Source organism: Carassius auratus, chromosome 15 (assembly GCF_003368295.1).
Source record: "Carassius auratus strain Wakin chromosome 15, ASM336829v1, whole genome shotgun sequence".
Taxonomy (NCBI): Eukaryota; Metazoa; Chordata; class Actinopteri; order Cypriniformes; family Cyprinidae; genus Carassius; species Carassius auratus.
Genome location: NC_039257.1, coordinates 24064590 through 24083448, shown reverse-complemented (window position 1 = coordinate 24083448; position 18859 = coordinate 24064590). Strand labels below are relative to the sequence as shown.

General features: G+C 38.2%; 2 protein-coding genes across 3 annotated transcripts in view; one reads left to right on the top strand and one right to left on the bottom strand.

Moving 5' to 3' along the window:
- The window catches only part of LOC113115415 (tyrosine-protein kinase receptor UFO-like), a 1029470-nt gene that overhangs the window by 559824 nt on the left and 450787 nt on the right, over positions 1-18859 (bottom strand). The window lies entirely within an intron of this gene.
- Positions 1300-12547, top strand: igsf10 (immunoglobulin superfamily, member 10). Its single transcript, XM_026282971.1, has 7 exons — positions 1300-1530; positions 1950-2229; positions 2332-2461; positions 3916-4306; positions 4929-8684; positions 8805-9705; positions 10445-12547. The coding sequence occupies exons 2-7, from the start codon at positions 2030-2032 to the stop codon at positions 12357-12359; spliced, it is 7293 nt and encodes a 2430-aa protein (XP_026138756.1). The 5' UTR covers positions 1300-1530; positions 1950-2029; the 3' UTR covers positions 12360-12547.

Here is an 18859-nt window from a genome sequence, read left to right as displayed (position 1 = left end):
CATACTTACACCATAAATCTGTAAATAAAAATCAGACATAGATAAAAAAAAAAAACAATTATAGAAAACACTAATTTGGTCCAATCAAATCTAATAAGCATGAAGTACTATTAACTTTATTAGAACAATGCCTGCACACCACCAATTCTGTCCACTGATGGATTGGCTATTAATCTGGCTGGATTTACACAGATTATGGGACGAAAGGCAGTTGTTGTTTTTTGTTGTTGTTGTTTTTACATGCTTTTGAGGAGAAACTAGTCAGTCACCATCCACAGAAGTCTGCCAAGTTCTTTGCACAGGATCTTTGAAAGATTTTAAAAGAAACAAGTTTTGTTTTGAAGAACTTAGTAAAGTTTTTTATTTGCAGGTGATATTGCTATTATTATTGTTTTCTTTTTGTGACTTTGTCCATGGCTTTATGTTTCTCTCTCTGTGCACTTGTGCAGGGGTGTCGTAAGGGGGGGTGGGGAGGTTAGGATGATTCTGAGGGCTAGATGCAGGAGGGAGGCCCCGGAACATGATTTCTACTGACGGGGGCCTGAGTCAACATGCTGTTCAGGGGGCCCAGAAACTGTGGTGGCGCCCCTTTGTGTGTGTGTGTGTGTGTGTGATGTGATCAATCACCTGTTGTATAAAGGCATTTGGGTTAAAAACTTTTAAATAAAGAGCCTGCGTTTTTGATATGTCACCTATGTGATAGTCTGTAAAAATATATTTTTGTATTTTGAGCCAAGGTGTGCTGACCATTTATGTTTACATTATCAGTTTTGGAGTTTGCAATCAGATTGTTCTAAGCATCTTGATCCCTGATGGATATAGGACAATAAAACAGAAATATGTGCATTATTAAGAATTATTAAGAAATATTACTAATTTGATCTGGTTTCTAGTAAAAACTAAACATTTATTGACTATAAAAGCATGCAATATTTTAAGATTAGGCTATATTCGAGATGTATTTCAACATTGTGGGAAGAAGGAGGAGGAGAAGAAAAAGAAACGAAAAAATCTGATGTCCTGGCAGAAATTTAGCAGTAGCCCTATACCTTTTCTTCAGCACAAACACATGGGACCGCAAGTTTTATTATTGAGAATAAATGACACCAGATGCATCTTCACGGCATCCACACATCATTGCTATGATATAACACAGTTTATTTTGAGATTATCAGTTACAAATCAACATTGACATTGTTGATGACTGAAAATTACAATCGGAAGAAAAAGGAATACTCTCCTTATGATGATGATGTTTTCCTTTAACTCCGTGTGAACCTCTCGCGCTACAGAGCACATGAGAGTAGGCTCGTAACCGGACCGCGCGAGATCGAGGAGGAGGACTCGGTCTCATTTAACCATCAGCCGACACGCGCTCCTAAATCAGACTTCAGCGACTTAATGTAATACAGTGTACATCGACAAAGTGAAAGAAACGACTCTTCCTCACCGGCATTCTTTGGATTATTCATTCATCATGTGGAAGTGTTTCGCGTGCATTTTTATCTAAATAATTCTCCTGTGTATTAGGTAAGTGTGTTGACATTAATAATTGTCATTTAGAATTCTAGAAACATTGCAATTTCTCTATATTATAATTTTTATTTATTTATTATAATTTTTTTTTTTTTTTTTTTTTTTTTGAAGCGCAAATCAACACGAAGGAAACAATATGTCAAATGTGCAATGTTTGTTTTACTAAACCTTTGGGATGTGCTCATAATAGCCTATTTCTGTAAAGTTATTAATATACACGCTGTTCATAATATTTACTTATAATCAGTGTGATAGCCTATATATGAATCATTAACTTTTTGTTATACGTTCTCTGAAAAATGTACTGCTTGGTCTCAGGAGAATATGAAACATGAATTTGTCATGTAGAACTTTTTAACAGTGGTGAATTATGTAGATATGATTAAAATAGTTATAATTTTTTTTTCTTACAGAAAGCTAATGATTAATGGCAACTTAAGCCCTTTAAAAGAGAGTGAGAGAAAGAGAGAAGAAACAGTCCTCCTTTTTCAGAATGTGTGGACCGACAGCAGAGTCATGTCTGTTGTGGAGATTCATGGGGCTACTGTGTGTTTTGGCCAATATTACACACAGAAGCAGCAGCTGCCCCTCATCATGTGCATGCTACGCTCCGTCAGAAGTTCACTGCACATTCAGATACCTGAGTGAAATACCCAGGGACATTCAGCCAGCTGTTGAAAGAATTAACCTGGGGTAAAAGCTAACAGACAATCCATTGTGGAGCTTTCTCTAAAAATGCCATTGAGAACAGTTTGTTTAAGGCAAAGTCGCAACATTTTCAATTTTGTGTTTCAGGTACAACAGTTTATCAACTCTTAAAGTGAATGACCTCTCTGGACTAAAAAACCTGGAGCTGTTAATGCTGCACAGTAATATTATCAAGGCTGTTGAGGACGGCTCGTTCCATGATCTCACATCTCTGCAGGTAAAATACTAAACTCATCTTTTTGGACAGTCTTTATTCAGACAATCTGTTCTTTTCTAAATGGACATTCTTGGCTAGAATAAGCTTGAATGAGGACCAACCTTCATGTTGCATGTAAAAGTATGGTTACATAAAATAATCAGATGTCATGTTGTGTATATCTGAGTTTGTTACCTTGTTTATTTTTCTGTATTGTGTAGATGACGTATTGCTGCTGTCCTGTTCCATCTCTGATCACATCTGGCCCACGGTTACATAAATATCACAAGCAGTCAAGCTACACAAGTGTTTATTTGCCTTTAACATGCATATAAAATGCATCTCCTGTGAAGAGTCTCTGATGACTTGAAAACATAAATCACTTGGTATAGGCTAACATTATTACTGCTTGATGATTTATTTTGGATGCAAAAGAATGGAACAGGACACAGAAGTCTCCAGAACTCCAGAAATGTTGAAATATTTGAAATACAAAAGCAGGACACATTAGAGAGTTTGTGTGTTATTATGTATGCTATACTTCAAAAGGATGATGGTGCCAAGATGATGTATATATTAGAGCTGGTAAGCGATACATTTTTTTAATCGAACTAAATATATGATGTAGTGATTAATTAATCTAGTTAATCCCACATCAAATTTTGAAAAATGACTCTGAGAAGATCATTTAAAGTCATTTTTGTGCAAAACAGAGATTGCAAAAAGTAGGTTCAGCAAGAAATATTTTGTTTGATAAAATTTATTACATATTCTCTTTTGGGCCGTGTGAGTAAATGATGATGGAATTGTCATTTTAGGTTAGGTGAACTAAAACTTTAATCATTTATTTTCTTAATTGTATTATTATTACTATTAAAATATTAAATTATTCCTTTAATGAAATTATACTCTAAATAAATAAACTAAAACTGCCAGTAGGTGATGGTAAATGTTTTAATGATTAAGTCATCGAGTCATTTATTCATTCGTTTGATTAATTCAAATGGCTGATTCATTCAGGAGTGAAGTAAAGTGTTCTTTATCAGTGGTTCATTGAATCATTAGGCTTGTTCGACTTGAAGCGGATCATCATCATCAGACCGATCGGTGTGTGACATCAAAGTACAGATTTCACAGTCAGTCATATCAGAGGACTAGTAAACCATGGCATTTTAGGAAGATTACAGAAACAATTAATTTAAAATATAATGTACAGACAAACTGATTTTCATTATTGTGACGATATATATCATATCACAATTGACTCTGGACATTGTGAGTCAACCATTGATTTTGAAGCTGGTAGATATCAGTTTTAACCATCGTCCATGGAGTCCATAAAACAGCCATCTTAGGCTGAGACTACATTGCCTTGGATTAAAGATGGCCTCATGCTGGAATTGCTCCCTGACTCTGACCTTAAAAAGAGGCACTTTATTTTCATGTCTTAATAGTATATTTTTATCTACTTCTAGATTCTGAAAATGAGTTATAACAGAATTGAGAAGCTCAACAAGGACACATTCAAAGGCCTGGACAATCTTGTACGTCTTCATATGGACCATAATCACATTACCTTCATCCACCCAGAGAGTTTTTATGGATTAAGAATGCTGCAGTTGATCAACCTAGAGGGAAACCTGCTCCAACAGCTTCATCCAGACACTTTTATATCACTGCGGTTCAGCCAGATTTTGAAATGGTCATCTCTCAAGACTATTTACTTGTCAGACAATGCTTTAACCACATTGCCTGCAACCATATTTTCTGGCTGCAACAAGATAGAGAATCTCTTCCTTAGTGGAAACCCCTGGTCATGTGATTGTCGGATGGGTTGGCTTGAACAATGGCTAGAAAAACACCCTGGTGAGATTCTGGTCTATATTTAACAAATGTTCTGTTAAAAATAGCAGAAAATAAGTTTAGTTTAAATAGTAAGACAAAAACATGTGCATAAAGAATGTTCTAGTAAGTAAAAATGCTTTTATTTACATCATATATACATCAACATATAAGTAAGGGATAATCAACAGTCTATTGGTTATTGATTGATAGAGAGAGAGAGAGAGAGAGAGAGAGAGAGAGATGACAGTTGTGTGTGCTTTGCATGCTGCATCTGCACATAACAAAGAATTACTTCAAAAACAGTGTCACCTCAATGATGATTAATATAGATGAGCAGTATAGTATCTAGGCTATTTTATCAATAAAAATAGTGGGGAAGCATTGACAACAAGTTTATGTTTGTGTGCAGTGCAATCTGCAATCTCAGATTCTCTTGTTCTCTCTTTCTCTCTGTGTGTGTGTGTGCAAGTGCTGAGTGTGGGTTTGTGTTAATCAATTAAAGCAGTGCATTAATATAGAACGGTGATTAAACTGACTTGGAACTGCCTGTGCATTACACGGTTTTACTGCATACCTGCCAGCCAATCAGAATCCAGTATTCAGACAGACAATGGAATAATGAGAATTTTTTTTGCATTTACAGGTGTTCTAAAATGCAAAAGAGACAGGAAGTTTCTCAAAGAACAGTGTCCCATATGTGAATTCCCAGTTACCCTGAAAGGCAGCAGCATTGTGCATTTGCAAAGAGGTCGCTACACATGCAGCAGACCTTGGATTCATCCTCACTTGAAACAGAACAATTTTACCTTGGATGATGGTGGCTATACCTTAGTGTCTCCTAAAGATTTTGTTGAACCCATTGGCATGTTGGAAATGAACATCACAGATCAATTCCACAACAATGCCTGGATAGCATGTGTTGTGCAGCGACCTACAGGAATGGAAAACTTAACTGCAAACTTTGGACCAAATGGAAAATATTTAACTGGCCTTAGTGCGATAATTTCTACATCGTTGGTCTGCAACATTGATTACGATAATATACGCCAGATTTGGAATATTTTGGCTATGTATAGCGAGTCCCCGATGAGACTTGAGCGAGAAGAACTACTTTCTCTGCAACCAGGCACAGTTTACACATACAAGCAAGTAGCATCAACGGAAGATGATATTTTTACAGAAATTAAAGCAAAAATGAAAGCCAATCATGAATGGTTAATGCAAAGTACAGTCCTACTACAGCTGGACCGCATCACAACAACATTTCCAAACCTTACTATCAAGTATTTATCCAATGTTCAAATAGATGTTGACATCAGCAAGGAAAGAGGAGACCAGTATGGTTGGGCAATGATTAGAACAGACAATGAGACCAAGACTGAACACTCAGTCCTTGCTGGTGGAGTGATTGAATTGAACTGCCAGACCTTTGGGGATCCTAAACCCATTATAGAGTGGACTCTTCCAGATGGAAGTAAGTTACGTGCACCTTACAACAGTGAGGATCAAAGGGTCAAAGTTGCTTATGATGGAAGGCTTACTTTAAAATCTGTTGAAATCTCAGACACAGGTGTCTATCACTGCATTACAACTAACTCCCTGGATGCAGATGTTCTTGCATTCAGAGTCACTGTGCTTCCACAGAATATTGAAGAACAAGAGATTAATGGGATCCGAATCTCTCGTACCCTTGGTCAGAACCTGCGACTAGATTGTACATCTGCCAGCAGTCCAAAGGCTTCTGTTCAGTGGATACTTCCTGACCACACAATTTTAGACAAGTCATATGGCAACAGAAAGCTCTACAGAAATGGCACTTTGGTAATACATGGACTGACATCCAGCGACAAAGGATTTTACAGATGCTTAGTTGGAAATTTTCTGGGAGCAGATTTGCTAGCTTCTCATGTAACTGTTCATGGTGATTTGTCAAACAGCACAGAGCCAAAGGAATCTGGAGATCATGTTGTACAAATTATAGATGATAGCCAGAAACTTGGAAGCAGGTATCTCTCTCGCAGGGTTAGTGAGGAGTCAAGAAGAATTACCTCAGGGAGACCATACACTTTGCTACAGTCCAGATTTCATAAAGTTCCCACTGGCAGAAGAGGAAATAGAAGGAACTCGGGAAGAGTCTTTAATAAAAAGTACCTAAAAGAAGATGCCACTTTTATCGATATGTCTCAAATGAAAGGAGCAAATAAAAAGACAATGAGTTTAGAGGTGTCTAAAACATTATCTGATGACAATGATGCAACCTCAGGGGATGGTATATCTGAAGATGAATTTATTGTAATGACAACTAGTCAAACACTTGAGCATAGCACCATTAAAATCACAGATGTTAAAATCCCAGAGACTTACAAAGCAGGCCACAGTAGTGGCATGTTAAGAGCAAATGAGAAAACGAATTTGGTTACAACAACATCACATTCTCACACTCAGACACCTGTTACCCCAATAATTGCCACTTCTACTTTGAGTAATTATGGGACAACCCTGAATACAACCAAGTCAGATTACGTATTAAGTCAAAGTGTTGTTAAAACCCACATATATGAGAAAACAACAAACAGACCTTCAGAAGCTGCAGAACTTCTCTTCTCTGGGGATTCAGAAGATATTACTACTGCAACAACACCACTTTACAACTCCCAGGGCCCAAATGTCACTTCCTTGGAACCTAAGAGTCAGGCCATATTCACAGCAGTCACCACAACCAAGGAAGATCACTCAAAGATCACATTTCAAACCACTCAAAGAATCAAGTCAGAGCTCCTCCCTGGGTCCACCATCATCTCCAAACACCAAATACAAATTGTTCCCTCCACAAAGATGCGATCAGGAAAGAAAGGTAACTTTCATGGAAGACGTAGGATCATTCGGCCCAGCAAAATTACAGACATGCAATCATTACTCAATAAATTCAAACACCTTTCTATAAACAAGGAAGGCAATCTCACATTTTCACACACTGTGGACAAAATCACAATATGTGGCGATGGGAAAAGAGTTACATCTAGAGTGTCTACAGATAAATGCAAAACAGTGGATCAAAGCCCAGTCAACCATACAGCTAGGTTTCACATGTCATCTTCGTCTTTGACAGTAACAGAAAAACCTGTCATGACAACTCGTTTATCAGACTCTGAAAAGATTTACTCTGTTACTGATTCACAAATGTCAGTAACTATTGTGCCCACCATTTCTGAGGATTCAAGTGATTCTAAAGATTATTTCAATTCAGTGGAAAAAGAACTAACTTTCACAACCACATCCACAATGACAATGTCTTCTAAAATCACAGAGGATAAGATTCAGTGGCATAGAAAGTTTAGAAACAAGGGGGAAATTAAAGAAACCCTTAGCAAGCATCAAGCATCAAACTCATTTACACTTCCCACTAATAAAGAACAGAGGACCTCAGCATCCACAGAAAAACCTTACAAGGCAACAACAACAACAACAACAACAGTACCTACTACAGAACTTAATCATACACATATGATCGTCTCTCCTCCAATGACAAGAACAAATTACAATAGTCCAGAGACATCATTTGAAGACTCATCAGGTTCTTTCTCCTTTATAGAAACAAATTTCTCAGGCAATGTCATAACCCCATCTACAACCGCTGAGTTTTTCAGCTTTCCAGCCTTACGTGAGCTGTCCACAACCACAGAGCCAATGGGAGTTTCTCAAACTCTAGCAGCCCCACCAACAATGCAAACTAAACTAAAGCAAGACACTGTTCGCAATAAGTTCTCAGGTAATCAAAATGGATTGTGGCGAAAGCAAAAGCCTGGTTATCACAGACGAGGCTCCAGAAGGAGAAGGCCCATTAAAAAATCAACCACAAAATCCCCAGTTATCACAGTGGCTAAGAATGCCAACACACCAGCCACCACCAAATCCACAACTACAACTTCACAAACTAAGCACAGTGGTGCAATATTAAGGTCTTTGCATACACCCCTTGAAGAACCAGAGAGGTCTCCTTTACCTGAGAGTACTGGTTCAGGTGAGGAATGGAGGGACTCTAATATGTCTTCTACCACCAGTTTCGCAGAGGTCATTACTTTGACCACTAAACCAACTACAGCCTCTGATAAACCTCAGAGTAGTACAGTTACCTCAGACACAATGACTAGTTCAACTACATATATGTTCACTCCATTTCCATATGGTAGTAGTACTGTCAATCAGAATACATTCGATCACTCTACAAGGTATGACACCTCATCTTTGATTGACTATTCTATTACCTTCAAGCCAAGGATTAATGGTGGAAAAGCTGCCAGTTTTACTGTTCTGTCAAACTCTGATGCTTTCCTCCCCTGTGAGGCCACTGGCAACCCTGAGCCCATCATCAGCTGGAACCGATTCTCATCTACTACAGGTGCAAAAAAACACAAAGCTTATGAAAAGTTTTAAGAATTGTATTGTTAGCAATTGTTATTTTCATAATTATTTTAAATTCTGGTATACTGACAATTTTTTGTCTCCTTTATATCATCAGGTAATATGTTGACAATTAAAGGTAAAGTGGGTAAATTTGAGGTTCTGAAGAATGGAACATTGTTCGTCCAAAAAGCAAACATTAAAGACCAAGGACAGTACATTTGTTTTGCCCAGAACGAGTATGGCTCTGACAAGCTTGTGGTAACATTGTCAGTTGTAGCCTATCCCACCCGGATACTGGAGAAAAAGATGAGAGATATCAAGGTTCTTGCTGGGAAAACCGTGCATTTGGAATGCAGAACAGAGGGCAGACCAGTGCCAATTGTGTCATGGATTCTACCTAATCACACTGAAGTTAAAGGTTCTATCACTGAGCCTGGCAGAGTAACAGTAACCACCATGGGGAAACTAACCATTCAAGAGGTGTCCGTTTTAGATCGTGGACATTATAAGTGTATTGCAAGTAATCCAGCTGGTGCTGATACAGCCACTGTTCGTCTACAGGTGTTAGCAGCACCACCTGCAATACTGGAAGAAAAAAAGCAGCTGGTGAGGGCTAATATTGGTCAGAATCTCTTTTTGGCATGCAGCACTAATGGTGACCCACAACCCACAACACACTGGGTCTTACATAATGGTACAATAGTACACCCTCTAACTTACTCACACACTAAAGTTTCTGTTTTTGGAAATGGTACACTTTACCTGAGGGATATACAAATAGCTGAAAGTGGAAAATATGAGTGTATTGCAACAAGCTCTACAGGATCAGAACGGCGTGTTGTTACTCTGTCTGTGAAGAGGACAGAAACTGCCCCTCAGATCACCAAGACATCACAACAAAGAACAGATGTAATATATGGTGGCCGCCTTCATTTGAACTGCTCTGCAGTTGGGGACCCAAAACCTCAGATTATTTGGAGGCTTCCTTCCAAGGCACTAGTAGACCAGTCACAAAGGTACGCTATTAAAAAAAAGACAATATTTTTGTTTGATTGTACAAAGTTTATCCTCAAGTATGCAATATCTTAATAACAAAATCTAACACTTACATTTATAAGACACTTTTATCCAAATAGACTTACAGTGCATTCAGGCTATACATTTATTTTATTTTGTTTTTACCAGTATGTGTGTTCCCTGGGAATTGAGGCAACAACCTTTTGCACAGCTAACGCAATGCTCTACCACTGAGTTACAGTAACATAGGAACTGAACTATGAATTAACTATTTTGCCCTCACATATTTTGAGCTTTATAGTCATTTGTGAATACTGAACACTGAATACTGAAGGATTTTTAAAATGTGTAAAAGTCTTGATGATGAGAAGCTTTAGAACTGAAAATAAATTATTAAAAATAATTATAATTACTGATTGAAAAAAAAAAAAAAAATATATATATATATATATATATATATATATATATATATATATATATATATATTGTAATGATATTCACACTCCATACTCATCAGGAAGAAGGAGGCGGGAACTGGCGCACAATCAAAACACTTTAATAATTCAAAAATCGATTTAAGCCTAGAATGAGTGCATCTCAGTTAGGGCAGAAGCATTAAACATGAGCAGATAAATGCATATTCTACATCAACAGTTTTGTAAATTTTCTCAAACCAACAGTGAATAGTTAATTTGACATAATTTGAAAACTTAATGTTATATCACATTCTCATTTCAGAATGGGCAGCCGTATCAAAGTCCTGGAAAATGGTACCCTCATCATTGAATCAGTCAATGAAAAAGATGCTGGGGACTTCCTCTGTGTTGCACGCAACAAAGTTGGGGATGATGTACAACTATTAAGAGTGTCAGTATCTATGAAACCAGCTCGGATTGAACCAAATGTCTTTAGCAGGAAGCAAGTGCTTTACGGCAATGACCTAAAAGTGGACTGTGTGGCTGCTGGTGTCCCCATGCCAGAGATATCTTGGGGACTTCCTGATGGTACCTTGGTGAATAGCGCCCTGCAAGCAGATGGAACAGAAGGCGATCAGTTCAAACGGTACACATTGTTTGATAATGGAACACTGTTCCTGAATGAAGTGGGTTCTGATGAAGAAGGTGATTACACATGTTATGCTGAAAACAAACTGGGTAAGGACAAGATGCATGTTCACATAAGTGTGGTAACTGCAGTGCCTCGCATTCAGCACACAAATCTCTCCTATGCCAAAGTGAAGCCCAGTGGAAACATTCGCTTTGACTGTAAGGCTATAGGTGAGCCTAAGCCAAAGGTCTTTTGGATGCTTCCGTCCAAAGACATGATTGCTGCATCTAATGAGCGTTATTTAGTGCATGCTAATGGTTCCCTTGATATACGAAATGTTAAATTAGCTGATGCTGGGGAGTATGTCTGCATGGCTCGTAATGCTGCAGGGGAGGAGAATAAAGTATATAAACTAGACATTGATGGGAACCCACCCATCATCAATGGCTTCAATCAAAACAGAACTGTGATAAAAGATACAGCAGTCAAATATACTAGAAAGCTAATAGACTGTAAAGCTGAAGGGTATCCAGTTCCAAAGATCACATGGATCATGCCTGACAATATATTTCTTACCGCACCCTATTACGGAAGCAGGATTAATGTCCATAGCAATGGTACACTAGAGATCCGTAATGTTAGGCCATCAGATTCAGCAGAATTTATTTGTATGGCTCAGAATGATGGAGGTGAGGCGGTTATGTTGGTTCAACTAGAAGTGACAGACACGCTTAGGAGGCCTATTTTTAACAACCCTTTTAATGAGAGAGTGGTGACTCGGGTAGGGAAAACTGCAGTGTTAAACTGTTCTGCTGATGGGCAACCAATGCCTGAGATCACATGGACACTCCCCAATCGATCTCGGTTCAGTGGAACACCTGGGTTCAAGGCCTCAAGATATCATCTGGGTACGGACGGCACATTTGTTATTTATAACAGCAGCATAGAGGACACTGGTAAATACCGTTGTGGTGCAAAAAACAAAGTGGGCTATATTGAGAAGCTGGTCATTTTTGAGGTGATTCATAAGCCTTATATTCTAACACGGCCAAAGGGGATTATCCGAGTGATTTCTGGACAGTCCCTCTTCCTACATTGCTTGACAGATGGAATCCAGCCCAGGATTTCTTGGACCACGCCAGGAGGTTTTGTGCTTGCACGTCCACAGAAAAGTGGACGTTACCATTTGATGGACAATGGGACACTTGTTGTACATGAGACGATCATACATGATCGTGGCAATTACATGTGCCGAGCAAAGAATGATGCTGGTGAGGCGGTTCTTTCTGTGCCTGTCGTAATTGTTGCATATCCACCCCAGATCACTAATGGGCCACCACCAACTGTGAGAGGAGTGGCTGGAGTTTCTGTTTATCTTCAATGTGTTGCTAATGGAGTGCCTACACCAGAGATAACCTGGGAGCTACCAGATCGATCTATTCTTTCTGCAACTGGAAAGGAACGATCTCTGGGCAGTGAGCTTCTCCACGCACAAGGAACTCTTATAATACGAAACCCCACAGGAGCGCATTCTGGAAATTACAAGTGTATAGCCTTTAATTACCTGGGCAGAGATACCAGAACAACATATATGACAGTAATATAACATTGGTCAAGACTTCATGACCACTGGGAATATTCAAAAGGCAAGCTTAAAAAAAAAAAAAAAAACTTGGGTAGCACTTTATATGAAGACTGTATTTATAACGCATTAAAAGGATATCCTTAAGGCATTATAATGAATGGATAATGCATTATAAAAAAATTATAATGTGTTATATCAACTCATGAATAATCATAACAACAATTATAATACATCATGATACTTACATATATGTGGTTATAAGTTTAAGAGTATGATTATGTATAACACACAATGAACACCATATTAAATCTACTTCATGTACAGTGTAATGGACTGTATCATATCTTGACATTGTTTATTTAAGATCTGCACAGTAGCTTACTACAGCTTGTGAGTGGTTAGATGTTGAGTGTTATTTGAGTGTTTCCTTTGGAGCTAATATTAATTGATTGATGATAGCTGAATACTCAAACTGGAAATAAAGAAAAATTCAATGTCTTATATGGTTACATTTTATTTTGATGGTCCCCTTAATCAATCGACTATAAGCAATTTTTCAACTACATGCCAACTAACTTTCATTGGAGAATTGATTCTAGAATTCTTGAGCATACTTAGTATGCTAGAATAAGCTGGCGTACTTGCAAAGACATTTACAGTATGTCAGTTTATCTGTTGGTTGACCATCAAAATAAAGTGTTGTCATATATTTACAGTAGCAGGCATACTAATACTCTAATGACTGCTAGTTGATATGTAGTTGCAGAGTTACTTATCAACAGCTGTCTAAAGGGTAACATAACAATAAAAATAATTATATTACCATAAAAATAGTTCAAAGCAAATGTGTCATTTTACACTTTCATCTAATCTGTTATCTGATCTTATGGCTGTTTGAGAGAAATTTTTTTGTTATTATTATTATTAATTCACACTCCAACGCAGGTCACCTTTCGACGGAACCTACGCTCACTCTCTCCATCTCGCCTATCTGCTGTGGTTTCATCCTCACTTCCTGCACTCTCTCTGTTTTCTGCTCTGGACACGAACAGCGCTACGGACACTCTTTGCTCCAATTTAACATCTTGTTTGGACAACTTTTGCCCACTGTTGTCTAGACCAGCACGCACTGCCCCATCTGCCCCCTGGCTGTCAGAGGTTCTCCGTGAACATCACTCTAAACTCAGGGCTTCAGAGAGGAAATGGCAGAAATCAAAAAACTCTACTGACCTCAGTGTGTATCAATCTCTCCTCTCTTCCTTCTCTGCATGTCTTCATGGCTAAAACATCCTACTACCACAACAAAATTAACAGCTGCTGTGACGCTCGGACACTCTTCAAGACTTCCTCTTCTCTTCTTAATCCGCCGCCTCCACCTCCTCCATCGACTCTTACAGCGGACGACTTTGCAGTTTTCTTCACAAATAAGACAAGATCCATCAGTGACCAATTCTCCACACCGCAGACTGAGGACAACTTCACAATGACCTACGCACCCTCTTTCTCCTCCTTTTCCTCAAGCAGGCTCGGGTAATCCCACTGCTCAAGAAACCATCTCTAAATCCAGTGCTTCTTGAAAAGTTTTTCAAGTTTCCAGCTTTCTATATTTCTTGTACAGAACAACCTCCTGGACAGCAACCAATCTGGCTTCAAAAGTGGCCACTCAACTGAGACTGCTCTGCTCTTGGTTACTGAAGCCCTGCGACTAGCAAGAGCAGCTTCAAAATCCTCGGTACTCATCTTACTGGACCTGTCTGGTTTTGACACTGTTAATCACCAGATTCTCCTGTCCACCCTCAGTAAGATATGCATCTCTGGAACTGCACTCCTGTGGGTTAAGTCCTACCTCTCTGACATATCCTTCAGTGTGTCTTTTAGGGGTGATGTTTCAAAGTTACAACACCTTGCTACTGGGGTTCCTCAAGGCTCAGTACTTGGACCACTTCTCTTCTCCATCTACATGACATCTTTAAAATCTGTCATTCAGACGCATGGCTTTTCTCATCACTGCTACGCTGATGACACCCAACTCTACTTCTCTTTCCAACCAGATGACCCGACGGTAGCTGCTCGCATTTCAGCCTGTCTGAGTGACATCTCTAGCTGGATGAATGACCATCACCTTCAGCTTAACCTTACGAAGACAGAACTCCTGGTGATTCCAGCTAACCCGTTGCTTCATCACAACTTCTCTATACAGCTGGGCTCTTCAACCATAACTCCTTCGAGGACAGCCAGAAACCTAGGAGTTGTGATGGATCATCAGTTAAGCTTCACAAACCACATTGCTACAACGACCCGGTCCTGCAGGTTTGCCTTATACAACATTAGGAAGATTAGACCCTTCCTGTCAGAGCAAGAAACCCAACTTCTTGTCCAAGCTCTTGTTCTCTCCAGACTGGACTATTGTAATGCTCTCCTGGCGGGCCTTCCTGCATGTACTGTCAAGCCTCTGCAAATGATCCAGAATGCAGCAGCTAGGGTTGTCTTCAATGAGCCAAAAAAAGCTCACGTTACTCCTCTCCTCATGAGGTGACAATGGCTACCGGTAGCCGCTCGCATCAAATTCAAGGTACTGATGCTTGCCTACAGGACGACCACTGGCACGGCACCAACTTACCTAAACTCACTGGTTAAATCTTATGTGCCCTCCAGAAGTTTGCGCTCTGCAAGTGAACGACGCCTTGTGGTGCCATCCCAAAGGAATTCAAAATCACTCTCACGGACCTTTTCCTGGACTGTGTCCAGCTGGTGGAATGACCTCCCAATCTCAATTTGTACAGCTGAGTCTTTACTCATTTTCAAGAAACATATAAAGACTTATCTTTTTCGCCTGCACTTAACCAACTAACACTAGCACTTTTCCTTTTCTTGTCTTTTCATTAAAAAAAAAATAAATAAAAAGTAAATAAAAAAGAACCTGGCTATGCATTCTATACTAGACTAACTGAGACTTGTCATGGCACTTGTATACTGTTGTTGTTTTCTTGTTGACCTGACTGCTTCTATTGTTCTCATTTGGATAAAAGCATCTGCTAAATGATTAAATGTAAATATAAATGTAATACTACTTATAAGTGGTCTTTGAACGCTTCAAGTAGCATAAGAAAAATTGCAAGTTATGAGACTTATAATATATTATAACTATGAGAAATATAATCTGTTGTAAAAGTGGATGCAACGTGTTCATTGTGTTATAATTAATCGTCCTCTTAAAAGCTATAACCACAAATAAGTAAATATGATAGTATATTAAAAATGTTCTTATGAATATTCATGAGATGATACAACATATCATAAGGTTTTTTTTATGCATTATGCATTCATTATAATACTTTAAGAATATCATTATAATGTATTATAAATACAGGCTTTATACAACGTGTTAACACTATTTTTTCATACAAATATGTTACTTTGGTTTTCCAGGTTGTGCAAAGATCTAGCAAAGGTTTAATAGAAGAAATATGGGTAATAACTGTATGCTTTTTGAGAGAAAAAAAATGAACTGTGAGGAACTATGTCTTTAAAAAAAAAAAAAAAAAAAAAAAATATATATATATATATATATATATATATATATATATATATATATTGTTTTATGTCAATATTGAATTGTAAATAAATAATTTTATATATTATGATATTGGCTTAATATTGTGCATCAACTGTAATTTCTTAGTTTTCATGGAGGGTGCATGTGCTGTGTGTTTCTAAATCAGAGTGAATCAAATAATTATGATTATGATATATTATGATTTGCCTAATTATTATCATGTTATTTTTTGTGACAATCTAAAATAATAAAAGTAATAATAAATGACTGAGCTTGTATAACAATTTTGGAATATTGTAAACCTGGTACCATTTGATCTCAGCAATTCTCTTACTTATCCTTTGAGATAATGTGCGTTACTGAACACTTTAGTACTAGTTGTTTGTTTTTTCTTTGTAGTTTGAGTGTTATTATTGGCAAGGATTTTAAGCATGTCTTACTGTGGTTGTGGAACATATTTGTGAAAATTACTTGCTTCTGTTCACTGCTGAAGACATTTATTTATAATGGGACCTCAACATGCAATGTTCCCATTATCCTTTTGAGAAGATTCCTGGGGTCAAACAACCAGGATTGTCACTGATAGATGCTTAGGATGGCCCTCTTGGGTTAGCTTCAACAGTTTTCCTTTGACTAAAGTATATACTTATATTTGTCTCTGAAGTTTATTTTCTTCTGCCAAGAATTATAAAGAGTCAAAAAGTAATAAATGTGTTTTTCTCTCTTGCTTTTAGGGTTTAAACATTTATAAGGATTGTGTTCTCACTGAAAGGTTCAGTTATGTAAAACAGATGCATGCACGCATGCGCTTACACATATTCCCAAACACACACACACACACACACACACACACTTAGGAGAATGATTCCAACAGCAGGAAGGAGGCCCATGCTTTGGTTTAAACTGAAGGCTCTCCAGGTTTTCCTTTCTCCAAGTAACATTCCATGGCTTCCCACTTTTCGACCTTTGCTTGGATAAACACCTTTCACCACCACCTCTGGAATTTCACGATAGGATTTGAGAATCCACACCTCTGATCTTCAGACACAAGGGACAGATTCATCTTTATGAGCCCAGTACCTCATTTTGCCTGCATTCATGAAACCTAGGATCGTACATGCATTTTGGAGTGAACATTGACAAAAATAATGACACCTTTATGTAGAGTAAAAACTGCGTCAGCAGTCTTTGTATATTTAGAAACATTTAGGAAAACCGATACATTTGAGCGAATTATGCTGACCAAATGTGTAATCTATGTGCCATTCCTATCAGGAATTAAACCTGGAAGTTCAGTGGTTATGGCTTAAATAAGGTGCTATATATTTAAAATATCCACACTTAATAGATGCCTGTGTAGGACTGATTTTCAGTCTCGTCAACACCCAAATCTTGATGATTTCAAAATATACCCCAAAATCATAATTAAGAGAGAGCTACAAAGCATGTGTCTATGAAAGACTTTATTAATGGAGTGACCTTTCACCCTTTGAGCCACAGTGGGTAGGTAGGGGTTTAGTGTTGGAGTAAAAGTGTTGAGGTGTGGATTTATTGCTGGTCAGGGGAACCTTGACTTTCAAAGTGTCTGAGAAAATGGGAATTCAGACAGAATAACACTGGATGATGGCCCGTGAATGGCTGTATGGTAGGTCACCAACAGATGGCATCAGGCCACACACACACAAATAAATATATATTAGGTTTTATGTCTTAATCGTTGATAATGATACCTCAAATGACCACTTCCATAGCTCCAAGTATTCGTAACTTGTCATCTCTAGTGAGGTTAGTCCTGTGTTGATGAATAGCCTATGGCCGCATGTGTTTACAGGAGGTGGAGGTCAAGTTGTTGCTCCGTCTAACAGGCAGATGTTAACCACCCCACCTACGCATGTCAGGTTACTCCCAAGTCTTGACGAGATGTGCTCCGTGCTGGACATTTGACCACTGTAGCTTCTCAAAGAAGGAGAGTCACTAAGGTCATAGAGTGTATTTGGTGATGGCAAGATATGCTTTCGTGTGCCAGTAAAACATTTTGTAGGACCATACACTCCATGAACTTGCACATGCAAAAAATAACAACAGCTTTAGAACTAAATAGATTTTTTTTTTTAAATCTCTTTAACCATTGCTTACAATTGTTATAACAGCACCTTGCATTCAGTGATTTTCCTCCATGATAATGTTATGAACGACAGCCACTCACCATAGCAGCTTCAAGTCATGTTATCATTTCTCTTCCTCTACTAATTACTTGATAATGCTAGTTTTGCCATGAAAAAATAGGCCTTGCCATCATCTTTTACTGCATGAAAAGAGTAAAATCTGCTCATATCTGGCCATGGTAAACAGCAGTGTAATTTCAGGTTTGCTGGATGTACTGTATGTGGAAATTACCTAAGCCAAGTTACACAGAACATTAAATTTCCAGAAATACCCATATACTCCGGTGTACATGGACATATGCAGGAATCCGTGACGTTTCATGGACATATACAGTTGAAACACTGCTATTTGTGAGGACTGGTGGCTGTCAGACCTTTAATATGTTAATGACCAGCAGTAAAGGTGCTCACTGTGTTCTCGGGTGGAGGTCCTTTACTATGAGGTTACATTTGTGCCAAAATTATGCCGACATGCTGTCTGTCTATGCTATGTGTCATCTCAACTTACTCCTGTCATCTGTGCTTGGCGTTTGACTGTGTCATCTTGCGTGTCAATGCTGCATGTGTCATGACTGTGTTTTTTTATTCTGTCGTTACTATGCATCGTTTCCCTCTGTCGTTACTATGTGTCGTCTTCCATGTCTATGCTATGCGTCTTTACTATGCATCGTTTCATCCATACACGACTCTCGAAATGCATGTTCTCTTCCCTATTAAACTTAAGTAGTGTAACATTTGAATAAAACTGTTAAAATTTAATATATAAGACACTGCTTACCTCCTTTTGCCATCAATCAACC

Bases quoted from the DNA above. Each gene is read 5' to 3' on its own strand.
- igsf10 (XM_026282971.1), top strand. From the start codon at position 2,030: ATGTGTGGACCGACAGCAGAGTCATGTCTGTTGTGGAGATTCATGGGG. The intron at 4,307-4,928 runs GTGAGATTCTGG...TTGCATTTACAG, and splicing joins ATGGCTAGAAAAACACCCTG to GTGTTCTAAAATGCAAAAGA. The intron at 8,685-8,804 runs GTGCAAAAAAAC...TTATATCATCAG, and splicing joins CCGATTCTCATCTACTACAG to GTAATATGTTGACAATTAAA.